Raw genomic sequence first — 21,702 nt, 5'->3', positions numbered from 1 at the left:
TCACGACTTGAATGATTTGGATGGGTAGGCAAAGGTTCCGGACTATTCAAAGGGTTAAATTAAGCTTGAAATGAACACTAAATCACCAGAAATATTTCATGGGCGGGTAAGGATACACACCATGTCAGATTTTCCCGGGGACGACTTGTGTTGACTGCCACTCTGAACCTGGCCTTGGTCCCGCTTAACTTCTGGAGGGCTCTCTCCCAGGCTGAAAGGTTCTGGAATTAAATGGTAGTCAATCTGAGCCACTAAGATCAGAGAGAGAGCATCTGAATTAGTCATGTGCGAGACACCATCCTGCTGCTATGAAAACACAATTATAGAAGTAATAATATTTGGAGTCTTGACAAACTCGTGTGCTTTCTTGCATGACCTTTGCGATTGGGTGCACGGGTAGGTGTTTTGCTGGCGGCCGACTCAGCCTCGTTAGTCGGTTCCGGTGTAGAGTCAATGGCATTCAAAGTATGAGCCGCGCACCCTGAAAATCGCGCGTACACAGATTTTCAGAACACTGGACTTTTAAGAAGAAAAATTGTCAGGAGAATCGTGTTCCTACCATTTTCTTGGGCTTCATTGACTACCTCGTTTGGTACTTTTTTGTTGGTCTGAAATGCGCCAAACAACCTGGTAAGGTTTTGGACTAGGTCTTATACATGAGAAGGAATTCCTAGTTAGCAAAAATTTCTCTCTTCCTAGTGGAATTAGTTGCAAGGAGTAAAGGAAAACTCACTCTGGCGCTCAGAATTATTGTTCTCCAAGAACGTTTGGCCCCTCTCCCTACGTGGTAATGAATTTTCCCAATCTACCCTGTCATCTTTTTCATTTTTCGGACCAGGGGGCAAAGTGTAGAGTATATCAGCTCTCTTGGTCCAAACTCAAGATTTCATTCCGTCGCTTTAATACGAGAACCAGGTATGTCTTCTTACCAGATGTCAAGGGTTGATTTTCTTGAGCCGCCAAGTCGTTCATGTTCCACTTATCCATCGCGTCCGAACTGATCTTCTGTACACTTGGTATAATGAAATTGAGGCAGCGAGCAAAGAACAAAACTGAAAAACCCAATCTTTTGGCTTGTTGCCGATGAGAGGGGATATCAAGCTTAGTGGACCAATAATGGCTTTCAGGATCAATCGGAAAATGTGGATGTGATGATTGTTGAGAGGCGCCGGTGAAAGAGAGAGTAGTTTGTTTTATATCTGTGAAGTGCCCTTGCCCCCGCATAGTTCAGGTGCTTGAGCGTGGGGAGATGCCAGGAATAGCCCGGCCGCCGCTTGCATTACCGGTCATCAAAGGGTCAATCCTCTGGACCTGAGAATCTCGGCTTTGGCTCACGGAGGTGGAATAATAGCTGGCTTGGCTGAAAAGCATGATTGTTTGACTGCAACGACACGCATCATGATACGCGACAGGGTGACTGAGGTTCCAATCTTACGAGTAGAGCTGGCGAGACGATGGCGCGAAGAGTCAAGACTGGTGTTGATGAACCCTTATCACCACATCACAAGACGCAATAGAAAACATATGATGGTGTTACTGGGGTGGCCGCGATAGGTCATGTGCGTTTGACAAAAAAAGTTCAGCTAAATCTCGCGTCATTGGAGCCAGTACAGTTGATTCGAAAAGACTGGCCAGGGCAAAGTGTCTTGCGATTAGGGCACTGGATTAGTTAAAGCCGATATTAGTTTGTTTAAGCTGGGGTTAATTAGCTGTGTTCATAGGTATTTGCATCACGACGGCCATCGCCCTGGTCGGGATACGCTGAAACGCCGGACGGGAGAGGGCTGGTTTTTCCCGTTTGCCATCCCTGCCCGTATAGGATCTGGCAAAGGGAGAAGCGGGCGACATTTTGCTGAAGATTCAAGACCACGAGTCCGACTGGATCCTGGGTACTGGATCACGTCACTTGTGCCAAACCATGTCGGAATACGTCGATGGATGACATCATCATCACGGCGGGACAAACGATATTCCCTTATGTTCCGTTTCCTCAAGTCAAGCCCAAGCGAGTCGGCGACCCTCTTCAGCCCTCTTCGCATTCGCAGAGCTCGCAAGCTCGACTGACGAGTGCGACTAGGGCCCCCCTGTGGAACACAATAACCAGAATGTAGGAAATAATAGCACTCTTCACGTAAGCTAAACATCAGCAAGATTGAAATAAAGTTTATCCCATTGTGCCAGCCAATTTGGCTGGGAAAGTATGCTGATGTATATCTCTCACATGGTCATAGATTTCTTACGTGAACAGTGCTAATGAATTTTGGAGGATGAAATGTCTCAAAAAGTTAACAGAAATGTATACGGTGTTCAAAGTAGAAATTTATGTATGCATAAAATGTGTTAATCATAAGTTCATAAAACTTTGCTAGCTGGGAATTGGGTTGTAAATGGGTCTACTGTATCCCGCGGACGTTTCTGATTGAGAAGCATCCAGGGAATGCCTGGGGGGCATCCAGCAGATGTGAGGTGCGCTGAGCATCACTTTGATGTTTCTGGAAGCATCCATGTGATGCTCAGACCACCAATCCATCAGTTTGACATCAAAAAAAGCCGTCCATTGGACATTGTCAATCAAGAGTGTCCATTGTACATCTTGAGGGTCCAAAACAGTCAACAATGCATCCATTGGAGTGTACAAAGGATATTTAGGCAGAAGTGTCCAATGCGTTACTGTAGGGGACGTGATAGAGGGTCCCTCTATCCTGGATGACGTAGCTGGTAAGCACCCTGTTCCCCTTCCCTTACCTCAAAACCACTGAAGGAAGAAATAAAAAAAATCACAATACTATTATCCAAATGAAGGAAGAAATAAAAAAAATCACAATACTATACTGGCCAGATGTGGCCAGTACCACTACTCAGTAGGGATGAAAATCTATCTGTTTCTTGGGGTTGGGGATCAGAGCACCCAAAGCCTTTCCGGCCTCAGCAAAGTCCCCTGAGAGGGAAAAATACTCACAAAGCCACATAAGGCTGCTAAAGGATTTTGAAGTAGTTGAAAGGAACAGACAACCACGTCTGTAGCCACAGAGAACAATCTCTCAACCGAATAATACCTACCTGTTGTTCCTAAATAAGCCCTTGCTATTGCCACAAGGACCAGGTAGGTGGCATGGTTTGCCTGTACAATCATCAGGAACCCACATGTCATTGCCTTACGTTTACACCTGTTTAAGTGCGTTATCGTGGTAACCAGGGGCAAAAAATGTTACTATACCTGTATTTTTTGTTACAGAGAAAAACCACAAAATACTATATGGGCCAATTTCAGCAAGAGCCAATACTAGTACAGTTATTAGTATAGGGTGGTACTGAAAGAATTCAGAGAACTAAGATTTTCATTCTTATTAGTCTTCAGGTTTAATTTATCTTGTATTTACAATTATGTTATAAAGTAAAAGAAGTGAAATCTCCTTTTTACCTAAGAGCAGAAACAAGACCGCTATCTGAAAGGATGGATAGAAGTTATTCTCAATGAGAGAACTTGAGGAACCGTGGATGGTTCTTTGGCTTGAGATGATCTAAGGATGATCTGAAAGAATGGAGCAAGTTCAGTGTCAGTCTTTGCTGACTATTATCTGAGCTGCAATCTTTCTTACTTGGATAAGGCTGTTGCCTTTTTATATCCTATTTGGTTGAGCGACAGCAAAACAGCAGAGAAGTGTTGCAACGTTGTCTGTAACAGTTCAACGGTGTTGTTCTCTTAGCCTTTTGTTTCTGTCTGCCTGATCTAAGAGCAAACACTCTTACCGGTATTCCCAACTCTTTGAGTGGACTCGGTGTGTTTGGTCTGGCTTTCTCTGACATTGTCTAGAGCTATTATGTAACGCGTTAGCAACTCTTTTTAATCATCTATCCTTGAGTTTTAATTAAACCGCTTACCTTTGGCGCTGGTTGTAATTCTCTCGGATAGTGATCTGGGGCCAGGATTTTCCTTGAGCCTAATCTTGCTGCTCACGTGGATCGGACCTGTTTGCATCAATAGATGATTTCAGTTTTACGATCCCACGGCGCTTGATTTGACTGCGGAAAATGGTTTGCTTTGCTTACCAGATTCCGCAGCTGATTGAGATCCCGGCATCTTTCTCACTTTGTGAGAAAGATACTGTTCACCTAGGCGTGAATTCTCACAGGTACAACCAGACCTATACAATAACAGAAAGGCCTGGTTATAGTAGAGTATAGTATAGGCCCATTGTTGGTTGTATGGTGGTAAGGGTAAGTGTGAGGGTGGCATGTAAATAACTGGTGAGCACTGAACTGAGGAGAAGAGAACTGGGTGGAAAATCAGGAGCTCCTTTTATAGACAAATGTGAGATATTTTAGCCCCCCCCTCTGAGGGGGGATCCTGTGTTAGAGTTTCAGCTAGAATAGAAAGGGGTTATGTGGCATTTTAGCTGGTGGCAGCAGGTACAAATGATGTCATAACATGTCAGGGGTACATAAACAATGTCAGAAAGCTGCATTGGTTCCGCATGAAAGTGACAGGAAGTGACAGTAGGCTGCATGAATTGTCATGCAGGTTCAGTGAGTGTATAAATGAAATCTGATGCTGCAGACACAGTGTAAGATGATGTCATAGTATGGAAATAAGGGAATACTTGACACTATGTAATGACTGTAGTCTGATGGGGAGATTTATTTTTGTATCCTGTGGTATGTATAAGCATAATGATGTGATCCTTGACTGGGGCTTGTGAAAGGCTGGTGACTGGGTGTGTCAAACATGTGATAAGTGTCTAGTGGGGTCCAAAGAGGTGTAACTTCCCATCTAGCAGGGTTCCAGTGACACCTCAAGTGGTGACTAAGGGTAAAATTGTCCATAGAATCTATTCCTGTGGTCCATTTGGTGAGATCTTGAGGCTTGGTATGGATAATTATATGTACTAGAGGCCAAGGTGGCTTGGAGAGCAGTTCAAATCATGCCCAATCTCCTCTCTCTCTCCCATGTTCAAAGTCAATCTAGATGCACCAGCCACCCCCACCCCCCATTGAAGAAAAAGTGTGTGCCTGGGTGCAAGGGTGTGGGGTGAGCACTGGGAGGATTTAAGGGTATGACAACAATCTTCATTGGTGAGCTTTGAATGAGATGGGACTGTTTAGGTTCTGTTATGAGCAGTAGCACAGACTCCGTTTACATAGCTTAAATGTACATGTAAAAGGCGGCACTCTCAATATTCAAGAGCCTGGAGATCCTGGACTGCTCCTCATCCTGCAATCAACCATATAGGATCCAGAACCCCAGACCCCAGACTCCCTCTTCCTCTCCACAGAACAGACCATAACATATTTCAGGATCTAATTCACAGAGACAAAGACAACAAACCAAACAGAAAAACAGAAACCAGATTTCTCTGCCTCCAAAACCTTGAAAATCCTGCTCCAATATCACACCCAAACCCAACTCCCCTCCTAGAAACCTTGAATATTCCGCTCTGACATCACACCCAACCCTTTTCCCTAGCTATACAATGGATGATTCCAAAGCCGCCAAACTCCAACAACAACTGGCCAACATCACTAAGAAGGCCAACAAAGAGGAGGCAAAACACCGCCAGGCCAAGGCTAAGTTAGCAGACGCACTCCAAACTCAGAACCCACCCCTCCCTCCAATGCAAGTACCAACCACCGGAGCAGAGGTAGCTGCACCTAAGGCCCCCAAAGTTTCCCAACCAGAAAATTTTAATGGCAAACGCGGAGCGGCGGCGGAGATGTTTGCCTGCCAGGTTGGCATCTATATGACCCGGAACAAGGCCTTGTTCCCCATCAACACAACCCAGATATTATTTGTTTCCTCCTACATGACTGGACCAGTGGGTGCATGGGCTTCCCCGTTCCTCAACCACTCCATTGGCGTTGCCGTAGCGCATTGGTTTTGGTGTGGAACTTAGCCCCGCTGTGGTGCTCCATTGGCGTGACAATTCCAAAAGCACATTGCAGAGGTATTTGGACAGCATAGATACAGCTATCATTCATTATAAGAGGAGGAAGTCATATATAATACAAGCAATGTATGTGTACATGGGAGGGATGGAGTCATTACAGACGGATGGATGATGGATGGTGTTATCACGGATGGAACGGCAGACTAGGATTATGTAGGATGGACGGTGTGATCAGGGATGGAATGGAGGAACATGAATAGGTAGGACAGCAGGGAGGTGGAGGGATGTATCAATAGAAGAGGTGGAGGGTATTGGGAGCACATGTCTCAACCAGGAATGGAAGGGAGGATGGTGTGGTATATCAATAAAAGAGGTGGAAGGTATTGGGAGCACATGTCTCAACCAGGAATGGAAGGGAGGATGGTGTGGTGTATCAAGTAAGGCAGTGTTATAAGGGTGAATTATCTTTATAAGGGTGGTATATTACTTTATAAGTGTCTAGGATTCAGTATGATGGGATATGGATGGAAGTATTAATTAGGTGAGGAGGAAGAAGGAAGGAAGGAGCAATATTGGAGGAGAGGCTTTGACCCCCAATATTCTGGATGGAAGAAGGCAACAGCTGGACATGCAGGCATATGGTAGGTTACAGAAGGTTGTTTGGGTCACCTAGCAACACATGATATCATGCAGTGCAGCACATGCAGGCAGATAAGGTGTTCAAGGAGTTTTCCTGCAGAATCAGTTACATCATTGTTTAGCAGGCAGTGCAACACATGCATATATTGCTGTGCAACTGATATCCCCTCCTGCAGAATCCATTACCTCATTGTTTGGAAAATTGGCAGGCAGTGCAACACATGCATATCTTTCTGTGCAACTTATATCCCCTGCAGAAAATATCCCTCACAAGGAGTTCCCCTGGAGCCAAATTCCCTCACCCTTCAATATATAAGGAGGCCTCTTTCCCCCCCTCATCAGATCTTTTTCCCCATCAGCCTACAGAGGTTTGGTCACGGTGGTTAGTTTAGTTACAGTGGTAGTTTATTGGTAGTGGTAGTTTAGTGGTAGTGGTAGTTTACTGGTAGTGGTAGTTTAGTGGTAGTGGTAGTTTAGTGGTAGTGGTAGTAGTAGTTGTAGTGTCAAGTTTTAATTAGTAGTAGTAGTAGTAGTGAGGAGCTCTAGTAGTAATTAAAGTGTCTTATCAAGAGATTGTTAAGGAAGAGATTATTACCAACCTCATCAACAACAATTATAACAATTAGTAGTAGTAGCACCAGGAAAATAAAATAGTCAGTTGATGACAAGTGACATCACACCAGCTCCAGCCAGCTACCCACCATCTATCCAATATCTATCCACTATCTACCCCAATCTCCCAACATCTCCTCAACTTCCAAAATTTACCAAGGAGGTCCTGTTCAGTTTTTGATGAGCCCAACTGATCCTCAGTCCTGTCCAGCTGATACTCAGCTTTGGTATCCAGCTCATACTTAGCTCATACTCAGCTCATACTCAGCTTTTTCACACAGCTCACTCTCAGAATTGGAATAAAGCCGGAATAAAGCCTTTTTACCAGTACTTGCTCAGGTGATGCTCAGCTTTGTACTAGTCCTGGCGCAGCTGATGCTCAGCTTTGTACTAGTCCTGGTGCAGCTGATGCTCAGCTTTGTACCAGTCCTTGCTCAGCATTTTCCTATTCTTGTCCCAGCTGATGCTCACCTTTGAACCAGTCCTGGGCCAGCTGGTCAGCTGATGCTCAGCTTGCTGAGTATCAGCTGAGCCAGGCCAAGGAAAAAGATGGGAATCAGCTTGCACAGGACAAGAGCTGAAAATCAGCTAGTCTAGGGAAAAAGCTGAGCATCAGCTGAGCCACGGCCAAGGCTGAGCATCAGCTGTGCCAGGGCCAAAGATGATCATCAGGTGGCCAGTGCCAAAGCTGAGCATCATCTGGGCCAGGGCAAGAACTGAGCATCAGCTGAGCCAGGGTAAAAGCTGATCATCAGCTGGGCCAGGGCCAAAGCTGAGCATCATCTGGTTTTGTCACATTGAGTGCTTTGATCCTGACACCTGTCATGCAAGCCCTAGATGTGCTGTTGGAGAGGAGCAGCATTGGAGCAGTGTTGGAGCTGAAAACAAAGCTGCATCATGTCACTTGCCATCAAGTGACTAATTTTTTTTCCTGGTGTAGTAGTAGTAGCAACCAGGAGCTCTAGTATTGATTAAAGTGCCTTATCAAGAGATTTTTTAAGGAAGAGATCATTACCAACCTTCTCATCAACAACCCATCATCAAGATTAGTGATTTGAGGTATCTAGGTCTGATAGAGATTACTATACAAATGTAAGATCTATCTTGGAATCAGCCACATCTTTATAAATATTGATTACAAGACTCTTAGTTATTTGCATAGTACCATTAGAGGGGCAGGTCTTTTAAACCACCCATAAGTTGTCATAGCCTTTCAACCTATTAGCAATTTATTTCCCCCTCAGAGGATATTTTCACCAAATAAACATTTAGTGTCCCACAAGAGTCCCTACACCACCCTTCTTGACAATCCGGGCCTTCCGCTTGGCGGCCGGGAGGGCAAGTGGGAGAGGGTTGAATGGGCTTTTGTGATCACAGCTGAGGGTCTGGAGCGGTCGGGGTTGAAGTCAGAGGGTCATGAGCGGCATGAGGAGGAGCGCGCAGCAATGATGGCCAGCAGCCAAGGCTGGGTGGCTTTTTTGGGTGCCCTGGGCCATGTGCTGTTCTTGTTCCAACAGACACTGCATGATGTAATCAGCATAGAGGCGTAGATAAAGTAAGTTGAAAAGTTGGAAAGGAAGATGGAGGTGGTGTCACTTCAAGCAAGAGAGACCAGAAGACACATAAAATTCCAGAGCTTTTCTTCAGGTTTTTTTATTTTGGGGCAGGCTAAATGCACACCAAATATTTGCTTCATGCACTCCAAAAATGGAGTGAACATTAGTTCAATCCAAAATTTTTGGTGTGCACATGTGTCCACTCCAAAAATATTGGAGTGGATGATGGTATACTCCAAAAATACCCAAAAATTGGAGTGGCCAACCATGCACCTCAAAACCTTTGGAGTGGATGATGGTATACTTCAAAAATCCCCAAAAATTGGAGTGCCCAACCATGCACTCCAAAATTTTTGGAGTAGAAACCTGGACACTCCTTTCTACCGGTCAGGCAAGAGGAAACAAGCATTGGTCATCAAGAGGAGTGTTGTGCTCCACTTATTGACCAATTGGACCAGTCATTGAGAGGAGTGGTGTGCTCCACTTGATGACCAGTCTGATGACCAGTCTCTGCTGGTCATCAAGAGGGTTGTTTGCTCTTGATGACCATGTCAGAAACCAAAATAGATGTGCACTATGGGAATTGAACCAATGACTCCAAACTTCATGAGTGTTGCTTTAACCACTAAGATAAGTGCACTGATGCATGCTGGGCTCATTTAGTCTAGATATTATACGCCGTTATGCTTGTATGTAATCCTGGGATGACAAGTGTTATTGACATTGCTTATCACTATATCAGGACCATCAAGTCTAAGAAAGAGTCAGTGTCAGAATGCTTAGAGTAGGAATAGAATATAACACCCCCCTTGCTCTATGCAGAGTGCATAAATAGCTTTTACAACTACAAGATTCAGTCATCTTTGAGATCTCTTTCCACCTTTTGGGGTGTGCTTATTAAGCTGAAGACTCTCGCTACCATGTCAGAAACCAAGATAGATGTGCACTATGTGAATTGAACCCATGACTCCAAACTTCATGATTGTTGCTTTAACCACTAAGATAAGTGCGCTGATGCATTGTCAGCCTTAGAGTCAACTCAGCTGACCTAAAGTCTGCCTTTTTCTACTTTTTACATATGAATTACTTCATATCTTTTTCATCTTAAGAGATAACCTTGTTTTGAATTCATATTCTGTTTCCTCAGGCAATTTTAACCCTAGTTACAACTTATCAATTCCTTGTAACTATACTCCTTCCCTGAGTTATTGAGTTGTGGTGCGCATGCACAGTTGTGACGTGTCGGCGCCACCAGGCGCGCCAAACCACATGTACATATGTAAATTACATAAGCAAACTGTGAAAATTTTTGTAGTCAGGATCCCCCTTGCCTGAGGCGGATCTGCAGACTCCAGCACACCAGAACCACACCCCAGATAACCCCAGGATCACCACCAAAGAGTTTACAACACTCCCAGTATACCTACCGTCACAGGCGCCTAGGATATTGACAGTAAATAACCTCTTTCACTGAACCTTGTTTATCTCAGAGGTACAACTCTGTGTCTTGCTTGATCTGCTCTTCTTTGCTGGCCTTTGCCTCATTTTTGATCACAGGGCTGTCCCTGCTTAACTGCTTTCTTTTTCTGTGGTTTTTGTAAGAAATGAACCACATAGGTTTCCCTTTAAAGAACCTTGACTATCCAGAAGGAAGCTAAAAAATTGTGGCTGGATTAAACTTGTCTAATCCAGGATCCCTCCACGTTTCTTTGGTGAGAGGAGGCTGTAGCACTCTCTAGCACAGCTTGGCAGCACTCTTCTGAAGAGGTAGCATTGCCAGTGGATGTGCATTCCCACCAGAATAATGAGTTTTGGCAAACGGATTCTTCGGTCCCAAACCGAAGAAAAAGTGATCACATCTTTGGTTTGCGACCGTACAGCTCCCAGAGCTGAGGGGGCCAGCTCTGCACATCAATGGTTTTTAACCGTATAGGTACCTGAGCTAAAGGAGCCAGCTCTCCACATTCTGAGGAGAGTACAGCAGCCCAATGAAATAAATCATCAGCTCACCCAGCTCACAGAATCACCTCATTGTAGCCAGCTCACCCAGCTCTGCCCAACCCACACAGATCCAGCTCACCCAGCTCCACCAACCACACCAGATCACCCAGCTCATGCAGCTCCTGCACCACACATAATCTCCAGCTCACCCAGCTCCTGCACCTGTCATGCTACCCAGCTCACCCAGCTCCTGCACCTGTCATAGTACCCAGCTCACCCACCCAGCTCACCAAGCTCCCCCACCACACATAATAACTAGCTCACCCAGCTCCCAAACCACACATTATACCCAGCTCACCCAGCTCCCAAGCCACACATAATACCCAGCTCGCCCAGCTCCCTAAAATACCCAGCTTGCCCAGCTACCTCACCACATCATACCTAAGCTCACACATAATCTCCAGCCCACACAGCTCCCGCACCACACATAATCTCCAGCTCACCCAGCCCCCGTACCACACATAATCTCCAGCTCACCCAGCTCCCGCACCACACATACTCTCCAGCTCACCCAGCTCCCTCACCACACAGCATACCTAGCTCACCCTCACCCAGATCACCCAGCTCCCACACCAAGCTCCCATACCACACATAATCTCCAGCTCACCCAGCTCCTGCACCACACATACTCTCCAGCTCACCCAGCTCCCTCACCACACAGCATACCTAGCTCACCCTCACCCAGATCACCCAGCTCCCACACCAAGCTCCCATACCACACATAATACCCAGCTCACCCAGCTCCCGCACCACACATACTCTCCAGCTCACCCAGCTCCCTCACCACACAGCATACCTAGCTCACCCTCACCCAGATCACCCAGCTCCCACACCACACATAATACCCAGCTCCCGCACCACACATAATACCCAGCTCCCGCACCACACATAATCTCCAGCTCACCCAGCTCCCTCACCACACATAATACCTAGCTCACCCAGCCCCCACACCACACATATATAATACCTAGCTCACCCAGCTCTGGCACAACACATAATACCCAGCTTACCCAGCTCCCCAAAATCCCCAGCTCTCCCAGCTACCACACCACACATAATACCTAGCTCACCCAGCTCACCCAGCTCACCCACCACACATAACACCCAGCTCACCCAGCTCCCCCATCACACATAACACCCAGCTCACCCAGCTCCCCCACCACACATAACACCCAGCTCACCCAGCTCCCCCACCACACATAACACCCAGCTCACCCAGCTCCCCCATCACACATAACACCCAGCTCACCCAGCTCCCCCACCACACATAACACCCAGCTCACCCAGCTCCCCCACCACACATAACACCCAGCTCACCCAGCTCCCCCACCACACATAACACCCAGCTCACCCAGCTCCCCCACCACACATAACACCCAGCTCACCCAGCTCCCCCACCACACATAACACCCAGCTCACCCAGCTCACCCACCACACATAACACCCAGCTCACCCAGCTCCCCCAACACACATAACACCCAGCTCACCCAGCTCCCCCAACACACATAAAACCCAGCTCATTGGCTCACCCAGCTCCTGCACCACACATAAAACCTAGCTCACCCAGCTCCGCACAGCACATACTACCCAGCTCACCTAGCTTCCCAAAATACCCAGCTTTCCCAGCTACTACACCACAAATAATACCTAGCTCACCCAGCTCACCAGATCACCCAGCCCCCGCACCACACATAATACCTAGCTCACCCAGCTCCCACACCACGAATAATACCCAGCTCACCCAACTCTCCCAGCTACCACACCACACATAATACCTTGCTCACCCAGCTCCCGCACAACACATAATACCCAGCGCACCTAGCTCCCGCCCCACATATCCCGCACCACACATCCAATTGATTTCTTCATATTATGTGTTTGCAACATTGTTTTCATGGAAAAGAACTTTGATCCCTCTTCTACCTATGTATACAAATAAGGTCTGCCAGATAGTAACCTGGAACTTCTTATGTTTCCATTGGTGTTCTGACACATCCACAAACATCTCTTATTTACACATTTTTTTCCATTTACCAGAGGAATAAAATTTAGGGTACAGAGAATTGTCCCTAAAACTAATTCCTGGAAATCTTTAGCAATAGTGTGTCAGAATAAAATGACAGATAAAAAGTTTGACGACTAGTTGTTGGTATCTCAATTCTATGCTTTAGCAGCACACACACAATATTTGCAGTGTTTGGTAATAATGTGCTTGAGTTATTTTGCAGTGCATGCATGGGAGTGGTGTTATGTGTTGCTTGTAGCAGAAAAGGCCAGCATGGCAAAGCAGAAACAGCACAGCCGGGCAAAGCAGAAACAGCACGGCGCAGCAAAGCTGCAGCCATCACCACAAGACTGAGTCACATACCACAATTCATCACACAAGTCTCAACCAAATCACCCCACCCATCAAGCCTACCATCTAATCAATTTCCAACAATTCAAAATGGTTGCAACTAGATCAAACCAGGCCCAAACAGGAGGAACAGTCATCACAGGTGGAATCAGCCGAAGAGTCGAACGAGGGAGTCGTGGAGGACGAGCAGGAGGACGAGGCGGTAGAGGCGGCTACAGAGGGAGTGGATGCAGTCAACGAGCTCAAGGGCAAGAACAAGGACCTAATGGAGTCGGAACGGCACACGAAGGAGGCGGACGGGCACAGGAACAATCCCAATCTGAATTGGGGGACAACCAATACCATACCAGTAGGCACCAACATAACGATCAAGAAGAAGAGCCCCTACCTTTTGAGTTAACATTGGAAAATTATGAGAGTCAATTAAACAATTGGACCGAAAACCAACTCCGAAAAGTTTTAGAAAAACAGAGCAAACCATCGAACCGAATCCCAACCAACATAGAAGAGGCACTTCGATTCCACAAAAGGAACTACATAAAGGCAAAGTTGATGCTTGCTTGCATTGGTAACATCTCTGAAAAGATGGTCAACTCATTTCTGTGTGTTCAATTAGAATAAACTGATTCACCTACTTTGCAACAACTAACAACTTTCCATTACAATCACAGGGGTGAAAATCAACCACCACGAAAAAAAAACAACTGGAATCGCTATGTGGCATTCAGCATGGACAGTGCCGAGATACCAGGTTGGCACCTCCTCTATAAACTTGTTTCAATATCAAAAGATTGACAAAGTTGTATTCCTTCAGTGCCTCCACGACATTGCTCTATTGGATGGGAGGAAAGGAATGTTAAAATAGGACAAGCGTGGAAGAAACAATCCCCGACTGAAAGAATGGTATTCGATGCACGGATATTCGGTTTCTTCTCCAAACTTCCAATCCATTACTGTGACGATGAAAATATGGAAGATGGTGAAGATGAGGAAAACCAACCTGCTGATCTTCTTACTCCAGAGGAAGAGGTTTTGTATAGACCCCTCTACAAAGATTTAGTTAACCATGAGAAGGTCGCATTGGTTGCCGACAAACCACCTGAGCTTGGCACCAAAGACAAAAAAAATGCCCTCAAGCATGTCATGTGAATCAATGCAGAGGTGATTGCAAATCTTTTGTTTCGGAATACTTGGTTGAGATACTGACCTATGCCCTCAAAGCTCTTTACTATTTCAAACCTTTACAACTTGACCTTCTATCTGTTGTCTGCCACCAGAAATCCAGGAATTGGCAGCTTCTGCAAAGAGTTATCGAACGATCAGTCCTGGCTGGGAGTGGCAAAAGACTACTGGGTTGCCAAGGAAACCTTTGAAGCATTTAGTCATGGACGGGATATTCAAAAAATTGTACAACAATGCTCTTTGCAACAAGCCTCTGAATCAGATCCCTCAGCTCCCTCCAATCCTCGCCACGCAAAAAGGCCCAAACGTAGTGATCAAATACGATCCCAGCTTTGTGCTCAACTTAACAGTTTGCTGGGTGAGTAATCGAACCACCATTAATCTCTGTGCAATGCTGATTTTTGAAATCACAGCTCAAGCTCTAGGCCGCGACAAAGTCAATTTTCCGAAGCAAAGGGATCCTTTGTCAATTGTATCTAAGGATTATCCTACTGTGAAGATTCTCCGATCAGAAGATTGCACTCTAAGTGAGGAAGTATTGATGGTCGGATTAGAATCAATGCACTCAGAATATAGAGAAAAATGGCTTAATGATATTGAGAGTGGGGCTTTCCAAATCCTTCCTCAAATACCTGAATAGTGTTTTTTCCTTAACTGCTTTTGATATAATTAAAAATTCATATTCATCTCAAATTTAAACCATTTTGCTTATCTTCAAGAAACAAAAGTTTTGAACTGATTTAATATACCGATTTTGAGCTTAACATTCAGATGATCAGAAATGGAGTAAAAATTTAGAAACTAATTAATAAGCCCGAATGATTTTAATTAGAAACTAAATACTAAACAGGAATCATTTGCTTGTTTTTGATTGATTCTATCTTCCTAATTTTCTTATCAATTTTACATTCTTCTTTGAACAAATCACGAACTTTTTCCAATGAGTATTCCGGATAAAGGGGTAGCCAGTATGCCGGATCACTAAAAATCTGTACCATAAAGTGTCAGACTTAGCTCTGAAAAGGACATAGTTATTCACAAAGGGGCTTACTTGATTACCGGCTTTGTACGCAGCCCCTCGAGCAATAGCTGAAAAAGTCGTAGCCCTGCTCCACATAGCCAGAGAAAAGCGCCTAGGTTCCTTGACTTCTTCCAAGAAGTAATATTGTGCCACACCATGCAAAAGGATACCAAACGGTCCATGGAATGAGTATCCATGCAATCCACAGTATGCCACCCCAAGCGATGGGAGAATAAACTCCCCACCAAGATGATTCCCGAAAAAGAATACGCTGTCCATTAAGAGGGCATTATTAATGTCGTGGTGGGTGTAAGGCTGCACATTCACTGAGACAGTTCGAGCTGGGAGGTAGTGATTCTCAGGAGTATATTTTATAATCAGGATGAACTTGTAGAAGACTTACAAGCAACAATTCGGTTGTTTTCTCGTTCAATTGCTTCTTTGACAGCCGAGGATCGATTTTTGGATAAAAATTCAATGGCACGTTTGGCAACGGCAGATGATTCGGGTAGGAAGATTCGATTTATCCAATACGAAAGCTTTGAATAAAATACAGTATCATATTGAAGCTCAACTAAGCCACGAAGGGTTGCACCAGTTTCAGACCGCATTGGTTCCGGAAGGTGAGGTTCGGGTTCAGACTTCCATTCTTCACCATGGCCCTGCAACTCTTCAGTCTTGATTCAGTGAGTTGAACATGGAATCTTCTTGTCGGCAGCTCCAGCTGAGAGTGGCTGCTTGCAGTGAATGTTGTGTAAGTTATTGAAACGTTGTCCAAAAGAAGAATACTCACACTGCCTAAGCCAAATCCATATGTTTGATAAGAGCACATTGAATCCTTGGCCCCCTTTGCAGAACGGACAAGGCCTTTTGGGTTGGATGAGAGTGGAAAGGGTGATTGCGGATGTGGAGCAGTGTTTTCGTTTGGACCAATGCGGACAGCCTCATCTTCTTTGATTTTAACAACATTTTTGGATACAAACGTATCCAGCGTCTTTATGGCCCGCACCTATTGGCAAAGAAATTGATGGGTTAAATCGATTCCATCCTGTTGACAACAAATTGTGGAATTACATACATCACAGGGCATATGGCCGGTCTTGTCAGATGGAGGCTTTGGTGGAAGTCCAACTCCAACACAAATACCACCCTCATCAATCAGCACAACCATGACGTCGGTTGGCAACACTTCGCACATCTTTTTGAGTTTGCTGGAATGCTGTAGAACCAATTCATATGTTGGAAAGCGGAGGCAAAAAGGTTTTCTGGTGCTGGGGTTAGTCTTCAATTGGTCCTGGTACGTCTGAATCCGAGTTTTAACCAATTTTGCTGCATTAACAATTTGATACATCAGCATGTTTTGAGGTGGGGTGGCCTCAGTAAAAGCCCCCTCAACCATTCCGATGATCTTGCAGATGTGATGTCCAGCATCAAATCCCTGCATTAGAAAGACTGCCAGTAGATCAAAGTCAACAACCTTTGTAATCGCCGAAGAATGCTGTTTCTGCAAGAAGTGGAGTGCTTGCGAGTTGAGGCTGGAGGTGTCTTTATAATCGGAGCCCCGTTCAAATCCAACTGAAACCTGTGATTGGCTAGAATCCATCTTTATTGGTTGAATTCGGGGTCAGTTTTCAACGCCACCAGTTGGTGTAAGTGTTGTTGTGGGGTAAGGATCAATAACCCCTTGTCTTCGCGCCAAGTGGTTATTGATCCCACCATGTGGTGGCAGGTGAGGTTTCGCACTTCATCCCGCCATCACACAGCACCCTTGACAACATCCACCAACCTGTGAAATATTTTTTTTGTATGTATGAAAAGTTGCTTACTTTGACCATTGTATAGTTGATTGGCTAACTACCTGCACTGATAAATCTAAAAGCACTAACTGCGCGAATGATTAAATTTATGGTCAGAACACCAAAAGAGGTTATTTCCACAATAAGATATTGAAATTAGCAGTAAGTGAAAATGGGGGGGGAGGGGGTGCTTGGAATCAGTTGATCAGTGTATGCTCGGAATCCAATCTGATTGGAGTTCGTTTGGGCTGGATGCTGCGGATGGCTTGAGGATTGGCTGACTGATCGGGATCCATAGTACTGTTTGGATGAGGGTGGCTTGTGGGAGACAGGCACTTTTGTGACCTCGTGTATTTGATTCAGACCTCTCATCATTCAACCAAAACATTCGAAAAAAAGAAGAAAAAAAACTTCAGATTCTCTGCCGCAAGAAATAGAGCGTGCATGATTAAATTACAGTCAAACTGTATCGGTTTTCTTGACAGACTGTATCCACTGCCAGCCGCGCCACCTTTGATTCTGAATGTTGGGCCCTGGGAAGGCTGTCGTACGGTTGCAAAAGAGGGCTTGGACCAGGCCGATAGCATTGGTAGATTTACCTTCTCCTAGAGGAGTAGGTGTAATACTGTTTGTGGGTGTGGGTGCAGTAAAAAAATCAGCTGGTTGGCCAGCTTGGACTCGATCACAGATGATAGACACACCCAACAACCCCTACATATTTTCCAGACTGTCGGGAGGTGCTGAGTGTACCTATGGCACTGGGTGACGGTGGCATTTTTGCAACGGAGAAGAGAGCAGACTGGGGTGCCAACGATATCACTCCGGCCCAAGACGACGGCATGCTTACAGGAGAGTTGAAAGCCGGTAGAGTCGATCAATCTGATGACCCCGGCGGGGGTGCACGGGTTAAAGAGTGGCTCGGAGCCCCTGGAGCTGAGCAGTCCGAGGTTGTACGCATGGAAGCCGTTGACATCCTTCTGGGGACTGACGGCCTCGGTCAGCCGACGCTCGCCCTCCTGACCAATCGAAGCTTTCAGAGGGAGCTGGACCAAGAGCCACTTACGAGCTTGATCAGGATTGTGCTTGAGGTACTTGCGGATGATTTCTGTCCATGATAGGCCGGGGCCAACGGTGTTTGGAAAAGACAAAATAATCCATGATCTTAATGAGAAATCAACTTGGGCCTACAAGTCCGATTGATCCAATGGTAGAAAAACTACATACCTTTGGCGAGGTTAGTGGTTGGGGTGATTAGGTACCCTTGGCGGTGATGGGCGTGGATTGAGCCCATGATCCGGCTGATCTGACCAAGTCGAACGCGAGCATATCAACTTGGGCCTACAAGCCCGATCGATCCCACAGTAGACAAACTACATACCTTCGGCAGCGTTAGTGGTTGGGGTGATAAGGTACCCTTGGCGGTGATGGGGGTGGATTGAGCCCGCGATCCGTCGGATTTGACCAAGTCGAACGCGAGCATATGTTTGACCTTTTGGCTGGGTGCAAGGAAAAATATCAGAGGGTCGGAGAAAGTCAGCCCGACGAGTTTGTACATTGTTCACAGACAGATACATGCATTGGTAGATACTTGTAAGAATTCAGGTGACTAAGAGCAGGATCGCACTTGTGACAGGCAGTGATAGAAAGAAGAGGACAGTAATGTGAATAGAGAAGTAAAGATGTGACACGAAAAAGGGTCTTGGAAATGAGATGACAAAAAAAAAAAAAAAAAAAAAACGGGCGAGAATAATCAGGATACCGGGACGATGGCATCGATATACTGAAGTGGGTCTGAGAAGGTAGTAGAAGCGCTAGAGGGTGTTTGAAGGTTTTGTTGAGTGAGCGCAGCGGTCGCGATATAGGGGATCTTTCGGATGCAAGGGATGAATAGTGCTGGATGGGAGTCTGATAGTGAAGAAAGAAAACGCGACGACCAAAAGAACAGAGGATCAGGACAACTGGTCCCTTTTATAGCCATGTGAGTAAGTGGGCTTACTCTGATAGAGCACCTGATTGTCGTCGCTCTGCACTGGCCCACTAGGGGTCCAGGTTGGTTGCGGTATCTAGGCCATGACTGGTTTGGTCGTATTCCTCCTGCATGTGGGCTTCGCCTAGGCGGTAGATGAGGGTATAGTGAATGAATTGGTTAGCGTACAGCTCCTGTATCATCAGTCAAGACTGTTATAGGAGTCAAGCTTACCTGTGTTGTGAGGGTTGGTTTGGACTGGAGCTCGAGCTTGATGACTGTGAGGCTGAACCGGTTGAGACGGAGGAGGCGCGTTGCCTGAGGCGTCAGGCGAAGTTTCACAATACTCACCTGATGGCGAGAGATGATAGACATCCCGTTTGAAGGAGGGTGTGCAATCGATGAGGTTGTACTGTCCGCCGGCCTGAGCCAGGCGATCACGCGTAGGACGGACCTCGTAGATCGGGACGCCGACTAGTCGCAAGAGCGTGGCGAACTCGAGCAGCAATGAGCCGGCGCCCGCCGTGCATGTCTCAGTACCTTCCCCAGCCACGACACCATATCTGAGATTAATCTAAGAGGTGTAGGGAAGGTAGTGAGTGAATGAATGGAGGAAGATTCAGGATAAGAGGAAAAGGTGGTGGTGGTGGTGGACGAACGCGAGCATCGTCCGTCCGTAGCCTCGTGGGCTGGTGCGTGCACCCTCGTCGGATCCTTGGACTATGCTGCCCCGGCGTCGGCGTCGGCGCTGATGGTCGGTCCGGGCGGTTTCCGGGACGCAGTCGCGTGTCCGAATGTGTCTTTGTCAGCGAGGAGGCCGACTGCACCTGGTTTGATGCAAACGACATGGGGTCTGAGACCCTGGGCTTCCAGTCGAACAGCTTTGTTCTAGAGGGCTTTGACGATCGTCCCGAGCTTTACCCCTTCTTCATGACAGTGGAGAAGAAGTTAATCCAGTCGAGGGGGATTGTGCTTGATAGGGCGGCGTTGTGACGGTCGTCCGGGGTAAGAGGTCTGTCAGTAGTGGCGAGGGAGATGGGTTTTCTGTTCAATTTTGGTACGATTTCAGTTCACGGGGGTGGCCATCATCAAGAAAAGATTCTGATCTACAAGTGGGATATCTTACATTCTTTGCCCTGCCTGATTGATGTGGGTCCGGTCACCGCCACATGTTGAGTTCAAGTCCTGCCACCAGAGCATCTCGGAAATGGGGTGGACTGGACTGCTAGCATACATACAGCCAGTCCGCCGCTTGCCATGACCTCACCTCGACGACCCAATCTGAAACTGTTCTAGGGGGAAGAAGAGAAGAAGATGGTGGGAGGGAGGAGGGGTAGAAAGGGGACAGGATAAGTGAAATTAAGAAATACTTACAGGTTGCTTGACCCCAGGAATTGATAGTTCGAAGCCGGCAATGAATGTGGTCCATGGATGTAGGCCCACATTGGTTTGAAGTGGATTGGGCCCCCGGCTGGGGAGTTTGCCCCCGGACCAGTATACACCAACACTTGATATTGAAGTCCTCCTCTTTGGCAATTCAAGAGTAATTTGCAAAGGAATGCAAAAAAAAGATAATTATGTTTGGCAAACCTGCAGATACAATGCAAGACAATTTGAATTGATCAAAATTTTCCTTTTGGGTAGATGATAATTTATTCATCAAAAAGCTATTGTTGTTAACAACAATGTCACCAATAGTGAATTATTCAACTGATCAATTAGGTGTCCAATCAAACAAAAAGAATTGCTGTTATTTTTCTGAAAGACAAAAATATCTAGACTTTATTTGCAATGGTGTCAAGAGAAAAAGTGCAACTGGTAGATTTCCCTAAAAGTCACCAAAAAAAGTGATTAATGGAGGATCTTGAGATTTGATAAGAATCCCTCAATGATTTTAGACACACAAGACTGATACCTTCATCATGAAAAACCAACATCAATTTGGTTAGTGACTCCTGAACAGGTTTGGGATTGGGATTGAAATCATGATTTTGTGGTCCCAATTAATACTCAGAAGAGGTGCAACTAACTAGGAGAAACTTGGGAATATAGCTTGTTTCAAGACTGTCACTGTAGCTTTGGGCTGCTGTTGCTGAAAAATACCAACCAAATCAGGAAAGGGTCTAACTTGATTGTAAATCAAAAGATGCAGCAGTAAACTCCCAACATTCTGCTGAATCTTTGCCAAGGTTTTGAACATTATTTAACACTAGATTGCAGAATTTAGAAATATTTACAGGAGTAAGTAGTTCCTCCAGAACTGTTAATAGTGCCTCTGGCACTGTTAATAGTTCCTCCGGAACTGTTAATAGTGCCTCTGGCACTGTTAATAGTTCCTCCGGAACTGTTAATAGTGCCTCTGGCACTGTTAATAGTTCCTCCGGAACTGTTAATAGTGCCTCTGGCACTGTTAATAGTTCCTCCGGAACTGTTAATAGTGCCTCTGGCACTGTTAATAGTTCCTCCGGAACTGTTAATAGTGCCTCTGGCACTGTTAATAGTTCCTCCGGAACTGTTAATAGTGCCTCTGGCACTGTTAATAGTTCCTCCGGAACTGTTAATAGTGCCTCTGGCACTGTTAATAGTTCCTCCGGAACTGTTAATAGTGCCTCTGGCACTGTTAATAGTTCCTCCGGAACTGTTAATAGTGCCTCTGGCACTGTTAATAGTTCCTCCGGAACTGTTAAT

At 45.9% G+C, this 21,702-nt stretch overlaps 4 protein-coding genes across 4 annotated transcripts; 1 reads left to right on the top strand and 3 right to left on the bottom strand.

Moving 5' to 3' along the window:
• Nucleotides 1-987, bottom strand: PtA15_9A383 (uncharacterized protein; the record flags this gene model as incomplete). Its single annotated transcript, XM_053172585.1, has 4 exons — nucleotides 1-42; nucleotides 121-251; nucleotides 356-481; nucleotides 930-987. The coding sequence occupies 4 exons, from the start codon at nucleotides 985-987 to the stop codon at nucleotides 1-3; spliced, it is 357 nt and encodes a 118-aa protein (XP_053023811.1).
• Nucleotides 988-1,934: 947 nt separating this feature from the next.
• PtA15_9A382 (uncharacterized protein) lies at nucleotides 1,935-2,111 on the top strand (the record flags this gene model as incomplete). The annotated part of the gene is made up of 1 exon (XM_053172584.1): nucleotides 1,935-2,111. The coding sequence occupies one exon, from the start codon at nucleotides 1,935-1,937 to the stop codon at nucleotides 2,109-2,111; it is 177 nt and encodes a 58-aa protein (XP_053023810.1).
• Nucleotides 2,112-15,073: 12,962 nt separating this feature from the next.
• PtA15_9A381 (uncharacterized protein) lies at nucleotides 15,074-16,855 on the bottom strand (the record flags this gene model as incomplete). Its single annotated transcript, XM_053172583.1, has 5 exons — nucleotides 15,074-15,220; nucleotides 15,283-15,593; nucleotides 15,656-15,929; nucleotides 16,046-16,261; nucleotides 16,331-16,855. The coding sequence occupies 5 exons, from the start codon at nucleotides 16,853-16,855 to the stop codon at nucleotides 15,074-15,076; spliced, it is 1,473 nt and encodes a 490-aa protein (XP_053023809.1).
• A 652-nt stretch (nucleotides 16,856-17,507) lies between these two features.
• On the bottom strand, nucleotides 17,508-20,214 carry PtA15_9A380 (uncharacterized protein; the record flags this gene model as incomplete). The annotated part of the gene is made up of 7 exons (XM_053172582.1): nucleotides 17,508-17,673; nucleotides 17,799-18,153; nucleotides 18,273-18,351; nucleotides 18,427-18,537; nucleotides 19,388-19,577; nucleotides 19,674-19,814; nucleotides 20,141-20,214. The coding sequence occupies 7 exons, from the start codon at nucleotides 20,212-20,214 to the stop codon at nucleotides 17,508-17,510; spliced, it is 1,116 nt and encodes a 371-aa protein (XP_053023808.1).
• Nucleotides 20,215-21,702: the final 1,488 nt, after the last annotated feature.

Source organism: Puccinia triticina, chromosome 9A (assembly GCF_026914185.1).
Source record: "Puccinia triticina chromosome 9A, complete sequence".
Classification (NCBI taxonomy): domain Eukaryota; kingdom Fungi; phylum Basidiomycota; class Pucciniomycetes; order Pucciniales; family Pucciniaceae; genus Puccinia; species Puccinia triticina.
The sequence above is the reverse complement of the archived record's forward strand: the minus strand, read 5'-3'. Positions and strand labels throughout refer to the sequence as shown.